At 42.1% G+C, this 23557-nt stretch overlaps 1 protein-coding gene across 2 annotated transcripts; it reads left to right on the plus strand.

Annotated features, from left to right (window-relative positions):
- Positions 1–78: 78 nt before the first annotated feature.
- On the plus strand, positions 79–21735 carry LOC139471373 (ATP-dependent clpX-like chaperone, mitochondrial). Of its 2 annotated transcripts, none has more exons than XM_071253718.1 (12): positions 79–116; positions 328–481; positions 5494–5727; positions 6023–6162; positions 11312–11495; positions 11889–12071; positions 13317–13481; positions 14760–14848; positions 15011–15175; positions 16134–16433; positions 17562–17654; positions 18650–21735. In XM_071253718.1, the coding sequence occupies exons 2-12, from the start codon at positions 421–423 to the stop codon at positions 18833–18835; spliced, it is 1800 nt and encodes a 599-aa protein (XP_071109819.1). In that variant the 5' UTR covers positions 79–116; positions 328–420; the 3' UTR covers positions 18836–21735. The 2 variants fall into 2 exon arrangements, with proteins under 2 accessions (XP_071109819.1, XP_071109809.1); XM_071253708.1 differs by having other exon boundaries at positions 87–202.
- The last annotated feature ends 1822 nt before the right edge of the window (positions 21736–23557 follow it).

The following is a 23557-nucleotide window of genomic DNA, read 5'->3' on the forward strand; positions in this document are numbered from 1 at the left end:
AGAACACAAATACACAAAAACTTGCAATTATCCCTCCCCCTAAGTGTCGTTTACAACCTTGACCTTCAAACACTGCCATGCGCAAGACGGGATCACAACAAGAATACGTGATTGTGGTCAGTTGATAGCATACAAATTGTTCCTGTAACTTTTTCATGTCATTCAAGGGCCTGTTGTTCCATTGAATAGTAGTGTGAACACTGTAAGTCTTCATATTCCTTTTAGTAGACTGTCTTAGTCCACTGGATGGAAAATAATGAGTAATAATTGATATCATTTACTAGACTGTCACGTAAAATCCGGACCTTGTTTGATATCTATTCTTAGATTCACATCAGGGTAGACAGTGAATGACTTGACGTCGGGCCAGTGGAATTTGTGTTTCATGACATTCGTCTCCTTGACTTTCTACAACCGAAAATGTCAAATGCAGCTAGATGTGGAAGAATTGCACTTGGACGTGTGAGAGCCAAGACATCTGGTAAGAATTCCTTTCAAGGACATGTTTCCCAGTGTTTTGGGCTTAGGAGTTTTATGATTGTTTTCATTTGCTACTGACTTTAGATCAAATAACATGATATGTTCTCTTTGGGTTTTTTTGTAGTTTGAATGAATTATAGGATGAGTTCTACAAGAGGGAATAGAATATTGTGTTTCCATACTGAGTATGGTATATCTGTAGGAGGTTTTCGAGATAAAGCATCCGTCATTCGTGATGTCATTTCACATGAGATTTCTCAAGTATGTATTGTTAATGTCACATGTGGTTGATTTTCGTAAAATCATTACAAATCTACCCGATAACATCGTCTGCATCTTTTACAACCAAGATATGCAAATGGCCTTTTTTTAACTTTTACTGTTATTCTCTATTTGCTTTGTACACTTCTTTAAAAAAAACACCACAACTATTTCTTTAAAAGTATTTAGTGCAATTGTTTAATCATAAATAAAAAATAGCCTCCAAATCATATTTTAGGTCTCTGATTATTTAATACTTTGAGATTATAATTGTTTGTTCATTAATCATGTACAATATTTAATGTTGTGTCTGGTAATTAGTAGTTTCAAATCCATTCATTCATCATGTTCAAGGAAAAATCAAGTATCAAACTATTTTTTACGACTGCTTATTTTGATGTCAGTATTTGTGGACATGGCCCATTCCCTTCAGAAGACCTTTAATCGGTAAAACTATTTGGTTTTGTGAGGGAAATGCAACAGTCGATGATGTCACAAGCTGATGATCACACAATTGTGGCTTAGGGCAGTTCGCATCTAGAAATGTCCAACAGAGCTCAAGATAAGCTGTGTATTTGCAGAAAATATGCATTAAATAAAATGAACTATGCAGACAAATCAAATCCTATTTTATCAAATAAGCAACAAAAACTATAAATACTCTAAGGAAGAGAATATATGGATGTCAACTTCTTTATTATGAGGAACACAACGTTTTGGAGTATATGCTTACTCCATCATCCTTCAGTATTAGCATATACTCCGAAACGTATTCCTCAAAATAAAGAAGTTGACATCCATATATTCTCTTCCTTATGTGAATCACTTCTAAATGCCTTTCAAAGACCTCATATAAATACTCTATTGAAATAGAATTAATGTATATATTAAATTACCACTATTAGGTAAACGGCTGCTAAAATAACAACTGTAGATAAAATGATGGTATATTGTGTATCAGCCTAACGCTAAATTCACTTGCCAACAGTTACATTAGGAAAAGCTTCTGCGAGAAACATACTGATAGCTATCAATTGAAAAGCACATCGTGCCTAGTCAATGTACATGTTGTTTCTTAAACAGTCTCTGATTGGTGATTCTACAGTGCTAGGTTTTGCAAACAAAATGGCTTCCCGGGGAGGGAGCCACAAGCAGACGCAGACATTTCACATAGTTTTTCAGGTTTTCAAGTTAAAATACCCAAATGTCAAGAAACAGGTGGGTGAAAAACTTTAAATAGCCTCTAAGAATTGTGGATACCCAATCGAAATCAAACCCCTGGTTGAAATACCCAAATTACCCAAAGTTTATCTAGAGCTCTGTTCTGAGGGTCAATACTCGGTTGTTTTAGAGCTAACAGTTAGGAAATTTGTGATTTAATGACAATACTGACTGATGATATATATACTTAAAGTTGACCCGTGATGATCCAGGGTAGAATAGGTTTTCAGCAACCCATACTTGCCGTCAAAGGCGACTGCTTGTCGTAAGAGGCAACTAACGGGATCGGGTGGTCAGGCTCGCTGACTTGGTTGGTGCATGTCATCGTATCCCTATTGCGTGGATCTATGCTCATGATATCAATCACTGGATTGTCTGGTCCAGACTCGAATATTTACAGACCGCCGTCATATAGTTGGAATATTGCTGAGAGCGGCGTTAAACAAAAAACCAAACCACCAAACCAAAACTTCAAGTTATACTTTGATATACATATAACTCATTATTAACTGTTACACTTCCATTTCTTTTGTGAGGTGCTTAAAGAACTTAGGATACCTATTAAGGATTTCTAGGCTATGTTGCAATCCTTTTACTTTCCCAAATGCCATGTGTATATCATGATGGTATATAATTATTAAACATTACAAATATATAATATACAGCCTTTTATACTATTAAATGTAATACAGAGTTAAAAATGTTAGGGGTTCCTTGGGTCCTGGGCAGTAGTATTTAAATCTAGAGACACTCTCAACTTGCTAAGTCTTTAACTTTTAACAAATGGGGTCATCATGGTCATGAAAAGGATCTTTCATCTTTCAATTTCATGCTTTATTTTGAAACATTGATTGTTTCATAAAACCATGTTAAACTAGCTTGTTAACTTTTAATGTCTTAATTAGGGCTGTTGCAATTCACACGCATATTCGGTGAATCGAACTGTATCCCTTAATGAATTGAATTCATTGTTCATGGGCACTAGAATTGAATATTTATGTATATGCAAGCATGTGCATTTACATACCCTGTACCTAAAAATATTCATATGAACATGTTATATGCATAGATTTCTTCATAAAGACAACTTACAATAGTTAATTTGACAGTATTTTGGTCACTGTCGCATTTGAGCAGATACTAGTACCTTGATAAGTGAAGTATATCAATATATTAATAATTAACAAAACATTTCAAATAATTTATGTTGTTCATGTTTCACTGAATATAACAAATAATACTTCAGCTGCTGCCTTATTATTGTATTCGTGAATTAATATTCGTATTGGCTACCCTATATTCATGATGCGAATCATATTCGCCTCATAGTGTATTTGTTGCAGCCCTAGTCTTAACCAGCCTGTCATGGTGTGAGTTTTACAGGGGTTGTTTTCTAGAGTAGCCAAACTGCTCTGACACAAAGACTAATGTTGAGATCAATTATTTTTTTGTCTTAACACAAATTCTATCAAGTGTTTCCAGTGATCTTTTCAAGTTGAAAAAACCCACACCTTCGAACCACACTTGTGTATAGCTAAGATTATCCCGTGCCCTAACTTCTCCATGCATTCATTACTGTCTAAAATGGACACATAAAAAGAATGGCATTGAAAAATGACAGTAGCTGAAGATAATGTATTTGACCATGCCACTTTATCTTCTTTAATTTATTAAACCTCATACATTTATAATGTTTAAACAAACAGCATTCATTTCATGCCACGTAGTCTGCACTACCAGTACGAAGTTGCAATACTATACCTCTACCTGTTTTTAGATCAATGTTGCTATACTATAGATCATCTAAACATCATCATACTTTGAATAGTTTTCATATACAGTAAACTATGTTTATAACGAACTGCCAGATATAACAAACTGTGTTTTGGCCCTGTCCATTTGCTGTATATGTGATTATAACGAACTACGGTTATTACAAACTAAATTTAGTGATCCCTTTATATCCGTTATAACCGTAGTTAACTGTATTTCAGTTGTCATAATGTCAATAACAGTTTGTCAGAGATATATTTGCAATTGTCAAGTCGTCTGACACGTTGGAATGTTTCTCTTGAGTAAACAGACTATTAATCCACCTATTCGATTATTTTATAATCGGATCAACACACACTCTGAGTGTACTGCCGGAACAGGCAAACAGTTCATTTGTTACATGATTAATTTATTTTTTGATGACAGGAAAAATGAGTACATGCAATTCACAAGTGTTTATGAATGTGTATTATTTGTATAAATCCTATGACACTACAGTGTCACTTTGTAATTCTTCTGCAAAAGTGAAAAGAAGTTAATTCATCTGAAATATTTTCTTACAAACACAAGACTTCCTCCCACATGTGTAGGAGTCTCTGTTTCATCAGGAAGAAAAGCAAAAAACAAAAAGCATCCAATGAAATATAGTTATCCGTTGAACATGCCATGAGATATATAACATATATGGGTAATTCTAGTTGCAGACCAAATGGTGTCCACCACCAATCTCATTCAAAGCAGATGTTAATGCCTGCTACTGCTACACAAAGATCCGAGGTCATCACTTTACAAGTCACATCAGAGTGATTTTTTTTCTATGAACTTTGACCAGCCAGTGAAATTACTAACCTGAAGTTGACTTTAGCCAATCAGGAAGTGGCATTCTTAGTCTTTACGGCACTGATTTCAAAATAGCGATTTCCATTCAAGACTATGCTTTGACAAAGTTCTCGATTCAAATTTTGAAAACTGAACAAATGAAAATTCTGGAATGTCTAATAGATGGACAAGATTGCATGGCAGTACTTCTCATGGGCTATGGAAAGTCTCTTCCATTTCCAATGTTTATTCCATTGAAGCAAGATATAGACGATGATTTTGACGGAATCAGCTGTAAAGACCTTGACTGTTGTTCAGAATGCCGCCTTTGAATGTAAACTTTTATGAGGTTGCATGATTAAAAACTACATTTCAGACCTTCACTCTGATTGGTCGGATGAAGGATGTGATTTTACTCAGATTGTGTCCACCATTAAAACAAATATGTTAAATTTTTCATTCAAACATATTTATGCACAACCCTGTTAGAATTGTCCGCAGGATATTTCATTAGAACACGCAACCTTCATTTTCATATCTGTCCCTGCAAATTTAAAGTAAAGAAGGTATTTCCGCGTTGAAATGTTTCCTTCTAATATGTTTTCTGATCAATAGCTTCGATAATGTTTTAAGTGTGTTATTATCATGATTTTTCAAATGTTTGGAGAATATTTATCACAGACGCTTTAGCTTGTGGGTCAGTTTTATGGAGGTAGTGGCATGTTTGAACATGTATCTGTAGTATCTTCAATATTTATTCATAATTTTCAGAGAAATATTAATTATGTGAAATGTGACTAAGACTATAATATATCTCATACTTTCTCAAATTAAGCATAAAATGATATTTTTTAGCCCCTGTCAATTGCGGCAACTCCTGGTTGCTGGTTGTCTATATATATGTATGTATATATGTATGTATGTATGTATCTGTTGTAGGCGCCAGCATCCAAAGACTACAGAGGTACCTTGCCTCATCCAATGAGTCCAGCAGGTGCCTGTCCACTTCCCCGTGTCTGGGGCGCTATGCCGCCGGCTCTGGCGATGGGGACAAGAGCCCCACTTCGGGGGGGACCACGGGGGGAGGGGACAAAGGAGGGGACAAGAAGGGTTCTGGCCAGCTGAGATGTCCCAAGTGTGGGGATCCATGCACGCATGTGGAGACGTTTGTCTGTAAGTTGTCCTGGAATAGCTAAATGATTACATGCAATAAATAAGGTACAAATCAGAACCAGATTTGTAATTATATGGCTACAAGAGTCCTAAGCATGGTGTAGGTATTCATAGTTTCTGTCTGTGATGATAGTGATTGCGATCTTTCATTTAGGAGAAACTTTTAAAAAATTCAGAACACAGTCTATCTGTCTATATCATTGTGATGAACAAATTGATACCATCTCATTAATACAATTTGTACATATGTTTATAATGATACATGCTGATGTACTGACACAATCTGTCTGTCTAGCCTCTACCCGGTTCGTCAAGTGTGAGAAGTGTCATCATTTCTTTGTGGTGCTCTCAGAAACAGATTCAAAGAAAAGCTTTAAGGATAACAAAGATGAGCGACTTGGTCAGAAACGGAAACCACCACCTCCACCCAGGAAGGTAGGATCCCTACTACTGGCCCATTGAGGCTTCAGTGACTGTAGATGTCTCTAGTACCAGCCCCATGGGGGTTCAGTGACTGTAGGTGTCTCTAGTACCAGGCCCCATGGGGGTTTAGTGACTGTAGATGTCTCTAGTACCGGGCCCCATGGGGGTTTAGTGACAGTAGATGTCTCTAGTACCAGGCCCCATGGGGGTTCAGTGACTGTAGATGTCTCTAGTACCAGGCCCCATGGGGGTTCAGTGACTGTAGATGTCTCTAGTACCAGGCCCATTGAGGCTTCAGTGACTGTAGGTGTCTCTAGTACCGGGCCCCATGGGGGTTTAGTGACAGTAGATGTCTCTAGTACCAGGCCCCATGGGTGTTCAGTGACTGTAGGTGTCTCTAGTACCAGGCCAATTGTGGCTTCAGTGACTGTAGATGTCTCTAGTACCAGGCCCCATGGGGGTTCAGTGACTGTAGGTGTCTCTAGTACCAGGCCAATTGTGGCTTCAGTGACTGTAGATGTCTCTAGTATCAGGCCCCATGGGGGTTTAGTGACAGTAGGTGTCTCTAGTACCAGGCCCCATGGGGGTTAATGACAGTAGATGTCTCTAGTACCAGGCCCCATGGGGGTTCAGTGACTGTAGGTGTCTCTAGTACCAGGCCCCATAGGGGTTAATGACAGTAGATGTCTCTAGTACCAGGCCCCATGGGGGTTTAGTGACAGTAGGTGTCTCTAGTACCAGGCCCCATGGGGGTTAATGACAGTAGATGTCTCTAGTACCAGGCCCCATGGGGGTTCAGTGACTGTAGGTGTCTCTAGTACCAGGCCCCATGGGGGCTAATGACAGTAGATGTCTCTAGTACCAGGCCCCATGGGGGTTTAGTGACAGTAGGTGTCTCTAGTACCAGGCCCCATGGGGGTTTAGTGACAGTAGATGTCTCTAGTACAGGCCCCATGGGGGTTCAGTGACTGTAGTTGTCTTTAGTACCAGGCCCATTGAGGCTTCAGTGACAGTAGATGTCTTTAGTACCAGGCCCCATGGGGGTTCAGTGACAGTAGATGTCTCTAGTACGAGGCCCATTGAGGCTTCAGTGACTGTAGATGTCTCTAGTACCAGGCCCCATGGGGGTTTAGTGACAGTAGATGTCTCTAGTACCAGGCCCATTGAGGCTTCAGTGACTGTAGATGTCTCTAGTACGAGGCCCATTGAGGCTTCAGTGACTGTAGATGTCTCTAGTACCAGGCCCCATGGGGGTTCAGTGTAAGGATGAAACGATACACCGATATTCCGATGCATCGCGATACTTGACCCATGATACGATATACGATAAACGTGGGCCCATTTATCGATACGCCACGATACAGAACGCAAATCTCAAGTACAGCGTTTGCTCGCTATTGTGCCTTTCAATAAACCGCAAACTTGGTTATAGCACGCGGTAACGCATGGCTCCCAAAAACGTACTTACATTTTTAATAAGCTCAGGTTTTACACCGACAGATGTTTTTCCCCATCTCATTAAACATTATCAGCTGATCCCCGCAAGCACATAACAATGGAAATACAAGTCAGCAAGTCCGAACTGAAGTACGCAATTCAATACCATTATTATACTATCTTGTTATTAAAACGTGTTCATTATATATCTGGACTTGTGTTTGTAGTATATTTTATTAATTTTACTCAAAATTTCATTTAATATTGTGTTCATTAAGTTATATTATGTGAAATCGTGTGTGAAGAGATACAGCAACCACGGTCAGATTACCGCTTTTGACGCATTGAAACAAACTTTAGTTGCTAGAGAATGGATACATATATGAAAAAAGGCCCTACTTTGACTCGTCCAAAGTCATATTTGTGGCAATTTGGCTAATATATGTCAACATAACGTTTTCGCCATCGAAATACATGTAGCACGGGAAGTCCCTGAGGTGACTGGTCAAATTGTTCCATACATGTACGTACAAATATCCTGTAACAGCAATCACCAGTACCAAAATGCTACACTTAGGGTTCTTCTAATTTTAAATATATATATAGTAAAAGCTGCAACTAAGGTAACACGATATTGAATATATTATTCCTGATAAAACAAAAAATTGAGATACAATTTCTTCGACCATTGCATCAAAATTCTTTGACGTTGTATCACTGGTGGAGCACATTAATTATTTTCTGGTGTTTGAACTTTGAATTGTTTTTAAGGAAAGTTAGAGAAAGTTCCACTTTGAAGCTGAACAACTTCAGTAGTCTTGTTATTATAAAATAATTTTGACTGTTCCAAAATCATGAAAGCTTCAAACTTGACATGCTTTAAGTCTTGTTTTTTTTATCATTGCGTATCGAGATACGTATCGTATCGTGACCAGAATATTGAGATGCGTATCGTATCGTGACCTTCCTGTATCGTTGCAGCCCTAGTTCAGTGACTGTAGATGTCTCTAGTACGAGGCCCATTGAGGCTTCAGTGACTGTAGATGTCTCTAGTACCAGGCCCCATGGGGGTTTAGTGACAGTAGATGTCTCTAGTACCAGGCCCATTGAGGCTTCAGTGACTGTAGATGTCTCTAGTACGAGGCCCATTGAGGCTTCAGTGACTGTAGATGTCTCTAGTACCAGGCCCCATGGGGGTTCAGTGACTGTAGGTGTCTCTAGTACCAGGCCCATTGAGGCTTCAGTGACTGTAGATGTCTCTAGTACAAGGCCCATTGTGGCTTCAGTGACTGTAGATGTCTCTAGTACCAGGCCCCATAGGGGTTCAGTGACTGTAGTTGTCTCTAGTACCAGGCCCCATGGGGGTTCAGTGACTGTAGTTGTCTCTAGTACCAGGCCCCATGGGGGTTCAGTGACAGTAGGTGTCTCTAGTACCAGGCCCCATGGGGGTTAATGACTGTAGATGTCTCTAGTACCAGGCCCATGGGGGTTCAGTGACAGTAGGTGTCTCTAGTACAGGCCCCATGGGGGTTCAGTGACTGTAGATGTCTCTAGTACCAGGCCCCATGGGGGTTCAGTGACAGAAGATGTCTCTAGTACCAGGCCCCATGGGGGTTCAGTGACAGTAGGTGTCTCTAGTACCAGGCCCCATGGGGGTTCAGTGACAGAAGATGTCTCTAGTACCAGGGCCCATGGGGGTTCAGTGACTGTAGATGTCTCTAGTACCAACCCCTATGAGGCGTCGGTGACAGTAGATGTCTCTAGTACAGGGCCCATGGGGCTGTATAGATCCCTAGCGCTGGACCAACAGGGACAGTGGAGAGTCCTAGCGCTGGACCCACAGGGACAGCAGAGATCCCTAGCGCTGGACCCACAGGGACAGTAGAGATCCCTAGCACTGAACCCACAGGGACAGTAGAGATCCCTAGCACTGGACCAACAGGGACAGTAGAGATCCCTAGCACTGGACCAACAGGGACAGTAGAGATCCCTAGCGCTGGACCCACAGGGACAGTGGAGAGTCCTAGCGCTGGACCCACAGGGATAGTAGAGATCCCTAGCACTGGACCCACAAGGACAGTAGAGATCCCTAGCGCTGGACCAACAGGGATAGTAGAGATCCCTAGCACTGGACCCACTGGGACAGTAGAGATCCCTAGCACTGGACCAACAGGGATAGTAGAGATCCCTAGCACTGGACCCACAGGGACAGTAGAGATCCCTAGCACTGGACCAACAAGGACAGTAGAGATCCCTAGCGCTGGACCCACAGGGACAGTAGAGATCCCTAGCGCTGGACCCACAGGGACAGTAGAGATCCCTAGCGCTGGACCAACAGGGACAGTGGAGATCCCTAGCACTGGACCCACAGGGACAGTGGAGAGTCCTAGCGCTGGACCCACAGGGACAGTAGAGATCCCTAGCGCTGGACCCACAGGGACAGTGGAGATCCCTAGCGCTGGACCCACAGGGACAGTAGAGATCCCTAGCACTGGACCCACAGGGATAGTAGAGATCCCTAGCACTGGACCCACAAGGACAGTAGAGATCCCTAGCGCTGGACCCACAGGGACAGCAGAGATCCCTAGCACTGGACCCACAGGGACAGCAGAGATCCCTAGCGCTGGACCCACAGGGACAGTAGAGATCCCTTGCACTGGACCCACAGGGACAGTAGAGATCCCTAGCACTGGACCCACAGGGAAAGTAGAGATCCCTAGCACTGGACCAACGAGGACAGTAGAGATCCCTAGCACTGGACCCACAGGGACAGTAGAGATCCCTAGCGCTGGACCCACAGGGACAGTAGAGATCCCTAGCGCTGGACCCACAAGGACAGTAGAGATCCCTAGCACTGGACCCACAGGGACGGTAGAGATTCCTAGCGCTGGACCCACAGGGACAGTAGAGATCCCTAGCACTGGACCAACAAGGACAGTAGAGATCCCTAGCACTGGACCCACAGGGACAGTAGAGATCCCTAGCGCTGGACCCACAGGGACAGTAGAGATCCCTAGCGCTGGACCCACAAGGACAGTAGAGATCCCTAGCACTGGACCCACAGGGACGGTAGAGATTCCTAGCACTGGACCCACAAGGACAGTAGGGATCCCTAGCGCTGGACCCACAGGGACAGTAGAGATCCCTAGCGCTGGACCCACAGGGACAGTAGAGATCCCTAGCGCTGGACCCACAAGGATAGTAGAGATCCCTAGCACTAGACCAACAAGGACGGTAGAGATCCCTAGCGCTGGACCCACAAGGACAGTAGAGATCCCTAGCGCTGGACCCACAAGGATACTAGAGATCCCTAGCGCTGGACCCACAGGGACAGTAGAGATCCCTAGTGCTGGACCCACAGGGACAGCAGAGATCCCTAGCGCTTGACCCACAGGGACAGTAGAGATCCAAAGTACCGCCTCCCAGCGTTAGAAATTGGCACTAGTCCTTTTGTCCTTGCCAAACTGCCCAATAGTAAAGGTATCATAAGGACTAGTAGAAATTTGCCATTTTTTGCCAGTTTTGCTATATGTTATCATTATAAGGACTAGTGGACTGAACCTCTTTGTTTCTACCGCTGGCCTCCACAGTGACCGCGACCCTCCGGGAGACCACCTTCATTTGTACATGTTTTATCTGTTCTTAATGTGACATTTCCATTCTGAGATTTGTCGATAGTGGTTTAGCTGTTGTCGCTACAGGTGTATGAGTGTGATTGTTTCAGATCTTCGAGTTCCTCGACCGGTTTGTGGTGGGCCAGGACTACGCGAAGAAGGTGCTGGCTGTGGCCGTGTACAACCATTACAAGCGGATCTATCACAACCTCCCAGTCAACACCACCAACAAGCAGAACACCGAGGTTACTGTACATGACCCAACACGATACCCAAACACATTTTCGCCAAGAGGTAAGATAAAATATTTACTTACAGAATGTTTGTATTACTATAGTTAAAGGTAGAAAGCTGGTACCAAAGCAATGAAAATGTGTGAGAGACGAAATGTGTTAGAGATACGTAAACACGCTATTATACCCTTATATACAACCTACCTAGCCACTGGAAATTTCTATAGTGCCAGATGTTTCCATAATATACTATCACCGTCCCGGGTATACCCAGTCCGGAAGTTTACACACTACCAGCATCTAAAGGTAGTAAAAATTCCTGACGACTGATCACTGTCCAAACACAATGCAGTGAGCGTCTACTGAATCTGAACAGAAACAATGTAATAAAGTTACAATTATTGTTAAAGAATAAGATACACTGGCATATAACAGCCTGTATTGTATGACTTAGACATGCTGCATATTGCTGTGAGTGGCCCTGGGAATCCACTTGGCCCAAGTTTACAACAGCAACAGCAGCAGCAACAGCAGCAGCAAGAGGAGACAGCCCGCCGCTCCGACATCCTGGAGTCAACGAGTCATGAGCTGAGATTGGAGAAGAGTAATATCCTGATGCTAGGACCCACGGGGTCAGGTGAGTCCTCCCATGCTAAATGTTGACATTAGGACACTGATGTTTCATGTCCAGCAGGAAGAGTCAACACAGGCCCCCAGCATCCAGCTTACGTCAGCCCTGATCAGGACCACGTGGCTACAATATGTGACATGGTTGAATTGTGTCATTGTACCCTGACAGTGACAGCATTGATTATTATAGAGACGGGCTCCGTACGTCTGTCACGTTTCGTTTCCGGAGCATAACTCATAAACCGTTCAATATTTTTTCATGAAACTTTGCAGGTCTTTCAGGTACATGCTGAACTGGTGCCTTTTGCTATTTAGAAATTTTAGAAATTTTTATTTTTTACGTTTCCATGGCAACAAGATGGACTTAGGTTCTGTGAGTGTAGGGTTCATTTCCGGAGCATAACTCATAAACTGTTCAATATTTTTTATGAAACTTTGCAGGTCTGTCAGGTACATGCTGAATTGGTGCCTTTTGGTATATAGAAATTTTCGAAATTTTTATTTTTTACGTTTCTATGGCAACAAGATGGACTTCGGTTCCAAACTCTTCTTTTTTTTACAATTTCCATGACAAATTCCACCTCGGTTAAAAAAGGTTAGGGTTTGTTTAGATTTAATTATGTCATAAATTCTGCAACAGGGGCGGGCGATATAGCCACGTTAGTGGCAAACTCTTGTTCTTGCTTTCAAACATTGGTTTACCTGGCTTAAGCGTGTGTGTCTCCCCGTGAAGATCTAGGTAGAGAATAGGTCTTCAGCAACCATGCTTGCCCTAAGAGGCGACTATGCTTGTCGTAAGAGGCAACAGATAGGAAGGTGGCTCGCTGACTAGGTTGATGCATGTTATCGTATCCCAATCACGCAGGTCGATGCTCATGATGTCACTCACTGGATTGTCTGGTCCATACTCCATTATTTACAGATGGCTGGAATATTGCTGAGTGCTGCATTAAACAACAAACAAACAAACTAAGCTTGTGTGTCACAATTACTCATGTGCTGCCAAGATACAGTGTAGATATTGCCAATTATGGCACACAGCAACATTGACTCACTGACTCAAAGATTACTCTAGCCAACATGTCAAAATTGTTTTTGAGAGTAAGTATTTCTTAACAAATGAAAATTATTTTACTCTATTGTAACTACTAAAAATCTTCCTTAAACCTTTGAAATAACTAGCAAGCTGATCATCGGACTACGAAACTCCCTGATCCAGTGTTTGATTCTGACATTGTTACCATGTGTTCAGGGAAGACACTGCTAGCACAGACCCTGGCCCGGTGTCTGGACGTGCCTTTTGCCATCTGTGACTGTACTACCCTCACCCAGGCCGGCTACGTGGGGGAGGACATCGAGTCCGTCATCGCCAAGCTGCTACAGGATGCCAACTACAACGTAGACAAGGCTCAGCAAGGTACGCACCCAGTAGCTTTAGTAGATGCCAGGGCTTGATGTAACTTGCACCTGGTGCATTTTGACATGAAAACCTAGTTGCACCAGACAAAACCACTTCTGATCCCAACAATTTGAACATGCACATTATCTTGTACTCACTGTTTGATTATGTTCCGGGGTTCAATCCCCGACCACGTCATACCAAAAGACATTTAAAGATGGTTCTTGTTATTACCCTGCCTGGCTTTTGGCATTAAGGGGATAAAACAAGGACTGGTCGGGTCAGAGTCGGTGTACTGTGTCTGAGTGGGGTATTCATGTTAAACTGTGGTATTGTACCTCAGTGGGCTAGCACTAAAACATCGGCATTATTTCGGACTAGTACAAACAGCCACACACACACACACGCGCATGCATGCATGCATGCACATCGCTATATATAAGTGCAGTATTCTTGAATGTGACATAGGGGCGGTCGGGTAGCCTTGTGGTTAAAGCGTTCGCTCGTCACGCCGAAGACCCGGGTTTGATTCCCAACATGGGTACAATGTGTGAAGCCCATTTCTGGTGTCCCCCGCCGTGATATTGCTGGAATATTGCTAAAAGCGGCGTAAAACCATGCTCACTCACTCACTCATTGAATGTGACATTAAACCCCATTTCAGCTGACCTCACCTCACCTGAAAGGCATGACAGTTTTCACATAACACAGGAATTATTGATGTAGTATGGTAAATAACAATTGGAGTTATTCAGTGTGTTCAAAGGACTATGTTCTGTGGAAAAGTAAGGGTTAGAAATCAATTTGAAAAATTTGACATGCACTTGGTACAAACAGACATACATATTAGGCTCAGTAAGTTATAAGTAGAGCTTTGTCTCTGTAGATGAATGGGGTCGGTCGGGTAGCCTAGTGGTTAAAGCGTTCGCTCGTCACGCCTAAGACCCGGGTTCGATTCCCAACATGGGTACAATGTGTGAAGCCCATTTCTGGTGTCCCCCGCGGAATTGCTGGAATATTGCTAAAAGCGGCGTAAAACCATACTCACTCACTCACTGTAGTTGAATGATGGTTCATAATTTTGCTAATGAGAATAATTCCACTACCCTATGTCTACTTTGTTTAAAAAAAAGAAATTTCAGGTTATTTGGTCAAAAAGATCAGATAGAATGTGAAGTAATTATGTATTAAATGTCCTATAATTGTAATGCTTTATGCAAACTGACCAATGATGTTGAGAGTATCAGCTACCTTCCCTTGTAGGCCTTTATGGTTTGAATCATTGTTTGTCAACAGGTATTGTGTTCCTGGATGAGGTGGACAAGATCGGCAGCGTCCCGGGGATCCACCAGCTGCGAGATGTCGGGGGAGAGGGAGTTCAGCAGGTGAGAGGAACAACCTTAGACAACACAAGACTCTCACCCTAGGAGCCTGTCTATAGTTATATACTTCTGTATCCTGAATGTAGAGAGAGTTGACCATGTCTTATTGGATCCTCCATCTGAAGGTGTTCCGGTGTCCTGTACCTGAGTGTGTTTCTGCTGCAGGGCATGTTGAAGATGCTGGAGGGGACGGTGGTGAATGTCCCGGAGCGGAACTCCCGCAAGCTGCGTGGGGAGACAGTGCAGGTGGACACGACCAACATCCTGTTTGTCGCCTCGGGCGCCTTCAACGGCCTGGACAGGATCATCAGCAGGAGGAAAACGGAAAAAGTCAGCAGAGCAGTCGATTGGCTAGACTTCCTTACTAGAGCTAGAACCACCCACTTGTTGCCCAGCTCGAGGGCACCTAACAGAACTTGACATATCCACTTGTGTAATAATGTTAGATATATGTCTTGTCCTGAATTTGGGACTAGTTGCATTCATGTCATGGTGTTTACCCATTTGATGACCACACACAGCATTGGCAGTGTTGGTGACTTTACTGATGAGCCTTCGGAACAGGAGCATTTAATATCAATGTACAGTCAAGTCTCGTTAATCTGACAATCAGATTTATGGAACACTAGTGATGGGACCCGATTAAATCAGCTATTTAGATCCGTTATTCTGACAGTCTCTCAGTCCGACTCCGACACACCTAATTTTCTACGAATTACCGAAATCACTCATTAGTCAGTCTCATTCATCCAACAGTGATCACCGTACTCCGTGCTCATTTGCCAGCGAGTACACAGCCCAAGGTTTTGAGTCCACTTTTTAGCTGCATATTACATGGCTGCATATTACATGGCTGCAGAGATAAACTCGCTTCACAATAAACAATAATGCTTTTAACAAAACAGGATTAATGACATGTTTAGATAACCTCAATCTCATGTGTCGGATTAACAGGATCTGACTGTACATTTACAATATAATATCAAGGTGAAAGTGAGGAAGGTTTGGACTCAGAATAATGTATTTATTGTCCATGTGTTTTTAGCATAGTGAGTGAGTGAGTGAGTGAGTCTGGTTTTACGCCGTTTTTACAATATTCCAGCAATATCATGGCAGGGGACACCAGAAATGGGCTTCACACATTGTACCCATGTTGGGAATCGAACCCGGGTCTTTGGCGTGACGAGCAAAAGCTTTAACCACTAGGCTACCCGACCGCCCCGTTTTTAGCATAAATGATGTAAATTTCTTGTGGATTATATAAACTTGTATACATGACACTTTTCAGTATTTGGGTTTTGGCGCCATGTCCAACACCAACCAGGGCCGTCGCGCTGCTACTGTTGCCGACTTTAAGAACCAGGCTGACGGCGCCACGGCTGTTGCCGAGAACGAAGAGAAAGACGTACTGTTGCGTCAGGTAGAGGCAAGAGACATGATAGAGTTTGGCATGATTCCTGAATTTGTGGGCCGACTCCCGGTGATCGTGCCCTTCCACAGTCTGTCGGAGGAGATGCTGGTGGAGATCCTGACGAAGCCGCACAACGCCCTGGTGCCACAGTACCAGGCTCTCTTCAGCATGGACAAGGTGAGAGGGCCAGGCAGCACACGGCTGTGTCTCTGCAGCTGATGCACTACAAAACATCCATTGTGAAAGCCTAAATAGTTCTCCCCGATTTAAAAAAAAATCATATTATTTCGTCGCTATGAACGAAGGTACATAGTATTATCTCAGCCTGTGAATGAAAAATTTGTTGTTTTCATTATTATGATTAAATAGCAGTATAAGGAATATCCCTAAACCTATGAAGGAGGCAAGTAGTGTGTCCGGATTACAACCAATATCATGTAACAGATAAGTCGATCTCACCTTACATTTAAATACTAGCTTCTGATTGGTAAGGAGCAGGCATCTCTTTTCCATGCTGATGTAGCCCGCTAGCATAAGAATCGTTGAGCTGAAAGGAACCTATGTATATCCGAATGCATTGGGTAAAGGGAAGTAACTCAGTTCATTTGTGTCGTCTGCTGAATGTCAACATGGCTGCATACTTCAGTGTCAGTTGTGTTGTTGTTTACTTAAGATAAGTATGCCAAGTTATTCTGGCTTGGTGAAACTTCTGATATATATTCCAGGTCTGTATGAATGAATGTCAGGGAGATAAATTTTCTGTCAACCGTTCCCTCAGGGCATATGGTGTGATGTACCGTGTGTGTGAGGGTTTGACAGCTCGAGGTACATGGGCCCACACACAGGGTACATCACACCACGTGCCCCTCGAGATCGGTTGACAGCTTATACTATGGCCTAATACCAACATCAGCTGGCATTGGGAATAGTAGAAGAACTATACCTCTGGCTCATCAGACCCACAATAATGTGAAATTTGCTGAAAAGTTTATCAAAGACTATTGCCAATGTCAATCAGTATGTATCAAAGATGGCCTCTCTCCCCATCCTTGTATAGATGAACAGGCTGCTGATAGCGACATGATAATGCAATTCATATTCTCCACTTTAATAACTTAGATAATACAAGCGAGATATTTTCAAGGCTCTTGAAAACGTCATGGTCCCATTCTGTTGTATTAGTTCTCTGTGTAGAATAACAAAACAGGAGTTACATCGTTATTCCCTTGTTTTCACTATGAAAACTATACTGCAGTTTGTGGCTAGTTTCCAGCAGATACCCAGATATAGTTGTGGATGTTGCAGGCTCACCTGGACGTGAAGCCCGAGGCGATGAAGGCTATAGCTGCCATGGCCCTGGAGAGGAAGACTGGAGCCCGAGGTCTGCGCGCTATCATGGTAAGGGATACCGTGTCCTCACCCTCTTCCCTACTGTTTTCTAGCCCTGCTTTAGTTCATAACAGATGCTGGCAGGAAAGTAGGGAGATGTGTAGGGATGTCATCGATGACATCTCTATCTGTGTGTCATCTGTTGCAATGGTGATGGGATAGTCTTCACTTGCTGGTACTTCTACGAGGTGGCTTCTGTCTCCTGATCTCCACAGAGATGTCAGGGCTGAATACATTCCGTGTAGTGCTCATTTCTGACTATTTTGTGTTATAACGGTGCTTGTTGTAACAGCAACAAAAATGGTGGTTGGTTGTTGTAGTGGCAGGGAACAGGGATGTTAAGGTGACAATCTGAACACTTACCTGTGGTCAGGGTGTATCATGGCAGCTAGTGATGAAGATAATCTCTCTCTGAACTGATGGCTTGACCTTCAAAGTTCATCACAGTGTGGAGGTTCGATACCACACACATTGGGGGTTGTCGTAAGAGGTGACTAACGGGGTCAGGCTTGCTGACTTGTTTGATGCATGTCATCGCATCCCAATTGTGTAGATTGATGCTCATGATGTCAATCACTGGGTTGTCTAGTCCAGACTCCATTATTTACATACCGCCTTCATATAGCTGGAATATTACTGAGTGCGGCATTAAACAAAAAACAAACAAACAAAACACATTGGGGGAAAAATGTTTTTGAACTGTGAACTGTTGATGTATACTCAGCACAATCACCTAAATAGTTGTCATTATTTACTTCTTGCATGTTTTTGGTGTATAATAAGTCCACGTGTACAACTCCATGTTCGCTGTAGAGCTGATTGAGATGAAGGTGTGTCTTCATGTCGTCCTATGTCAGGGGTGTCTCTTGTGGATCCATCACCTTGTCTATTCCAGTTGCGTTGGTTTTTTTTCCACATAGAACACCAATAGTTACAACAGCTCGGCTCAGCATCCTGTACTTGAAGTTGTTGGAACTTATCGTGCATCTATCGCCTCTTTTCAGGAGTCCATCCTTCTGGAACCAATGTTTGACGTTCCTGGCTCGGATATTTCCACGGTAATTCTCACTGATGAGGTTGTCCGTGGAGAGAAGCCAGCATCGTACGTGCGGTCCCAGCGTGCCCCCACGCCAGATATCGAAGAGGACAGCGGTTACGAAGAGGAAGAACTCAAAGTGCAAAACAGTTGATAAGGACTGTGAACTGGGGGAACTGCAGTTACCTGTTGTCAGACATCAAATTCAGACCAGATTTCCATGAAAATCTTACGGATGTAATTTCTGAGTTTTGTCAGAAAGGAATGACAATTCTGCTTCATTTGGATCAACTTTACATTCTTTGACATGGGTAGTGGGAACATGAGTACTTCAGATAATCTCCGAGGTTTGAGTAAGATTAATTTGTAGGTTGTTATGAGTTTGGTCAAACTGTACAAGTATTATGCTAATTCATGGTATTTCGGAGCTGTGACACAAGCATTCAAGACCTGCTCCAGGCTGTTATTGTCCCTCAAGATCGTCCCAGCATTTGTAGAGCTGATAACTGAGATAAACACGAGGTCTGTGATTGTTCCATACTACTCCACTTTGATAGGGATATTTTTATCTCTCCATGAAACACAAAACTGATTCTCATCATATGTCAAGTGTATATTTAAATAGAAAGACATGTCTGAATATCCCTATCAAGAGTAGAGTGGTATATATAGAAGGTCTGCTTGTGTATGATTGGGCATTACCGACCGATCGGTCTGGCAGTCTGTGCCAAGCACCATGCTGAACGATATTACGTATCTGTACCAGAATGATTCAAGGTCCATATGGTGCTGGGATTAATCAAATGTATTGCCTTAGTCCATTTCTTTTTCACGTCAGGAAATATTTTGTCTCTACCATTAAATGTTTTTAAGTTTAGTGACCTCAGAGTATGTTTAATGTAATGTTAAACACCCTCGCTGCAAATTTCAGTAAGATGGCTGCATTGACAATATTCAGTTGCTCACTCAGAGCACGCATTTAAGCTCCACCATCGCTACAAGCTGCCAGCAGCTAACAGTGTGTCGTCCCAGTGGATGAACAAGATTGTTTACCAGCGACATGAACGGTGACAGCTGTGTCATAGCCAACACATTGTTTCAAGGATTTACTCCAATGAATCTATTTTTATCTAATACCTGTGCTGGGATTGCCCTTTTGTTTGACTCACTTCATCTTCACACACATTTTTGTGATAAATGTCATGTTTGGGGATTTGTAGTCCCATGGCAACAATTCAAGACAGAGATTCAGTTCTTGCACCTTAACTTCTTACAAAACCTGCGGTATGGGATTGGTAGATATAGATAAATATCTTCCTGACTGTTGCAAGTACGAGAGAAAATGAGTCATTTGTTAGTATTATACTCAAAAGAAGTTAAAGAGCAAACGATTCTTTCATTTCACTGTAGTTAATCTGTCATGCCATGACAGATATATGTATATTAAAGAACCATTATGCTACAAGACCTACATGAGACGTAGCTTAGCATGATACCTGTGTGTACGGGAGCACCCAAGAGGATGAATCCAATCTGTTTACAGTGTAAGACCTACATGAGACGTAGCTTAGCGTGATACCTGTGTGTACTGGTGCACCCAAGAGGATGAATCCAATCTGTTTACAGTGTAAGACCTACATGAGACGTAGCTTAGCGTGATACCTGTGTGTACTGGTGCACCCAAGAGGATGAATCCAATCTGTTTGCAATGTAAGACCTACATGAGACGTAGCTTAGCGTGATACCTGTGTGTACTGGTGCACCCAAGAGGATGAATCCAATCTGTTTGCAATGTAAGTCCTACATGGAGGAGATGATGAGGAGAAGGAGGGTTGGCGTGTTGTGTTGCTTGTGCTGGCCCTACAATGTGTACACTGGCTTCTGTCACTGGATGTAGTTTCATTTTTTTGCCTCTCTGTGAAATAAGTTGTTTTTTCAATTTTGTTTCTGTACAATGGTGTATTTATGATTATTTATGTTAACTCTTCAATAATAGTGCAGATTTCAGAATCATTGTGTTCATATTTTATAAAGCTTCTAGATTCATTAATATTCCCTGATTGGGAACAAGGGTTGTCTAGTCATCTTTGGCAGAGCAGTTTTCTGTGCGAACTTGCCTCCCTTAGGCGTGCCAGCAACGTAGGTCAGGGTTTGTAGTTCTTTGTTCGGGTAATGAAATCCTGGAAAAGTCGTCATATTTTTGTTGTGTTCCCAAGGCCTGGAGTAGTTTTGGAAACAGGAACTTTTATTAACATGATTAAGTCATTAAAAATGGCAAAATAATATTTTCATACCAGTAATGTTTTTCTGGCGATATTTCAGCAACAGAAAAAAACCCAACTCTGTTGGATGATTTCCATGTTTGTCAAAAGATACTCCGAAGTGATAAACTACGACCTCCATCACCCTGGGCTCGCATCTCCTTCCAACGGACATACCATGGCAGGTCTAATGTGTCACAGCAACCTTCAGTGACAAGTAAACTGTTGATGTCATTCTGCATGCGATACTGACAATCGGTCCATCATATTGACACTCTACTAACATGTGGAACGTGACAGATCAATGCAGCCTCCACATGTATTTGTTTCCCATCAGTTTACACACAAGTCTGATGTTGTGTGGACCTGCAACAGCTAACACTGTAATCCAATCATAGTTGGATCTTGTTTCCTAATTTCTCAGAAAAATGCTACAGTTATAAATCCCTTTCATCGTGACAGCTTTTACGCCAGAGTGCTGATATTTGCAGTAAATAACAAAATTGTAAAAATAGTCTTGATAATATTTAGCATTTGCTGATTAATGTTAAAGATTAAAATAAATAATACCAAATAGACTAGAACAGACGACTAATTACATAGTGGCCTGTTTCAGCTGTCGGAGGAGCTACAAAAATTCCTTGAGCGAGCATTTCATGAGTTGCATCAGGCTGTTTGTGAGTGGAGAATTGAAGGGAATGAGGTCCGTGTAATGAGGGAATGAGGTCATCAGTTTCTTTCACTGTTGTTCCTACCTGTGTATGTATTGGTCTGGAATCCCTGTCTTACAGAATAGAACCTGTAGTCTGTTACCATGGTTACATGAAAGTGTTTTCACCTGTGTGGTGACATATCCAAGTTATATCACTGCCACAATATTATCCAATCAGATCATTGTTTATGCTCAGCTGTCGGCATCAAATACCTTCTATGAAGAATATGGCTGTGATATTCTTGGATGCTTTTCAATACCATTGTTTTTTCAAAGTATTTTGAAATTGTTGTGATGAAGTTGACATAGATTGCAGGCTGTGTGGAGAGAGAGAGAGAGAGAGAGTAGTTACGCCGGTACCAAAGACGGTTTGTTTGTTTTCATGACGTAGTGTGGCTCATACAAAAATATAATTAATTTTGAGCCCAGTATGTGATCAGCTTTGAGATTTCTTTGTTTGGGTATTTGGGGATGTTTGTGACAGCATGTGAGAAGATCTCGCTTGCACCTCATATCTTGCATGCTTTAGTCTCGGGGGTGGGCGTAGAAAAGGTTGCACTAAACCATAGCAAATATTAACCTCATTTAATGAGGGTACCAACCCCTTTTTGGTACGCCAAATGCTGAGCCTTGTTAAGTGGTATTCTGGATGCGCAGTGCATCACTCTGGATGCCATTATTTCTGTGTTGAAATTTATTTTAAGTCTTTGTTCTTGCAAGGAGTGACAAATCAAATATTCAGCCCTGCGCGTGTGAGCACGCTTACGTATTCCATGTGAAATCCCAAGCTAATTTACTCATACAAGCTGTGTACTCTGATATGACACCACTGACATGAGTTCTTTAATCGAATGACAAAACAAGTTCAATCGTATGTCGGAGGCCTAGAGAGGGGGGGTGGCACCACTTTTTATTAACATCAAAACACCTTTTCATGTTATATGTAAAGGGTTCCCAAAAGCCTGTTATTTGTCTACCTGTAGAACTCGGTCCTTGCAATGAAACAAAAGTACTGTAGACGTGGCACCAGCAATATGATGTGAAGGTCGTCCACACGAGGGATGTGTTATCCGTGTGTGGACTCGACACCCACACCTCAGGTCTTTCACGTGTTACAAGAACTTATCTTCTTTAATGTGGACCAATACTGACTATTTCAGTATTAACACAAGTGTCTCCTGTGCTTGAGCTCACATACTTCATGTACTTAAGTCAGCAAGTTTGCACTACCGTATTACTGATCGTACTACAAACTAATGTTCATCTGTCACACCGTGGGTTGATATTCTCATAGGACAACCTCACACAGCTCAATCTGCAACATTGCTACACTGAAGCTCTATGAAAACACGATTCCGAGGTTGTTTTAAAGAGATTATGTTTTTTCTGTGGCAAATGTGGAATATGTGACAGGGAATCTATGCTCACTGCCAAAAGAAACGTGAACCATAGAAATATATAGAGAAGTATGTACATTAAGAAGAGATGTTTCCAATGTGTTCCAATTAATGACAAGACTAACAATCATGCAAGTGTTAACGCAGAGTGTTTTTATTCTTATCACGATATGCTGCAGGTGATTTCCAAACTTTACATACTAATCCTTCACAAGACAAATGGAGCATCTCGAGTCAAGGATCTAGGACGTCAAATGTGTTGTGTTCATGAGCATCGGTTCACACAATATACCAGTGTGTTCGTTTGTGCATTGAACCAATCTAATATTTCTTGAATATGAGTAATTCTTCACCATGTAGGGTATTTGTTTCTTTTGGTGGTGAGTTTATATATTTGGAATTGTAATCTGACCCTTGACGCAAAATGACTCCCCTTTTCTGTTATTGTAACAAATAAAAACTTACTTGAAATTAACATTTTACGCACTTAGAGTGTAATGTTTTGC

This window comes from Haliotis cracherodii, unplaced genomic scaffold, assembly GCF_022045235.1.
Source record: "Haliotis cracherodii isolate W230 unplaced genomic scaffold, xgHalCrac1.p SCAF_1, whole genome shotgun sequence".
NCBI lineage: Eukaryota > Metazoa > Mollusca > Gastropoda > Lepetellida > Haliotidae > Haliotis > Haliotis cracherodii.

Bases quoted from the DNA above. Each gene is read 5' to 3' on its own strand.
- LOC139471373 (XM_071253718.1), top strand. From the start codon at position 421: ATGTCAAATGCAGCTAGATGTGGAAGAATTGCACTTGGACGTGTGAGA. The intron at 16,434-17,561 runs GTGAGAGGGCCA...TGGATGTTGCAG, and splicing joins CTCTCTTCAGCATGGACAAG to GCTCACCTGGACGTGAAGCC. The intron at 17,655-18,649 runs GTAAGGGATACC...GCCTCTTTTCAG, and splicing joins GAGGTCTGCGCGCTATCATG to GAGTCCATCCTTCTGGAACC.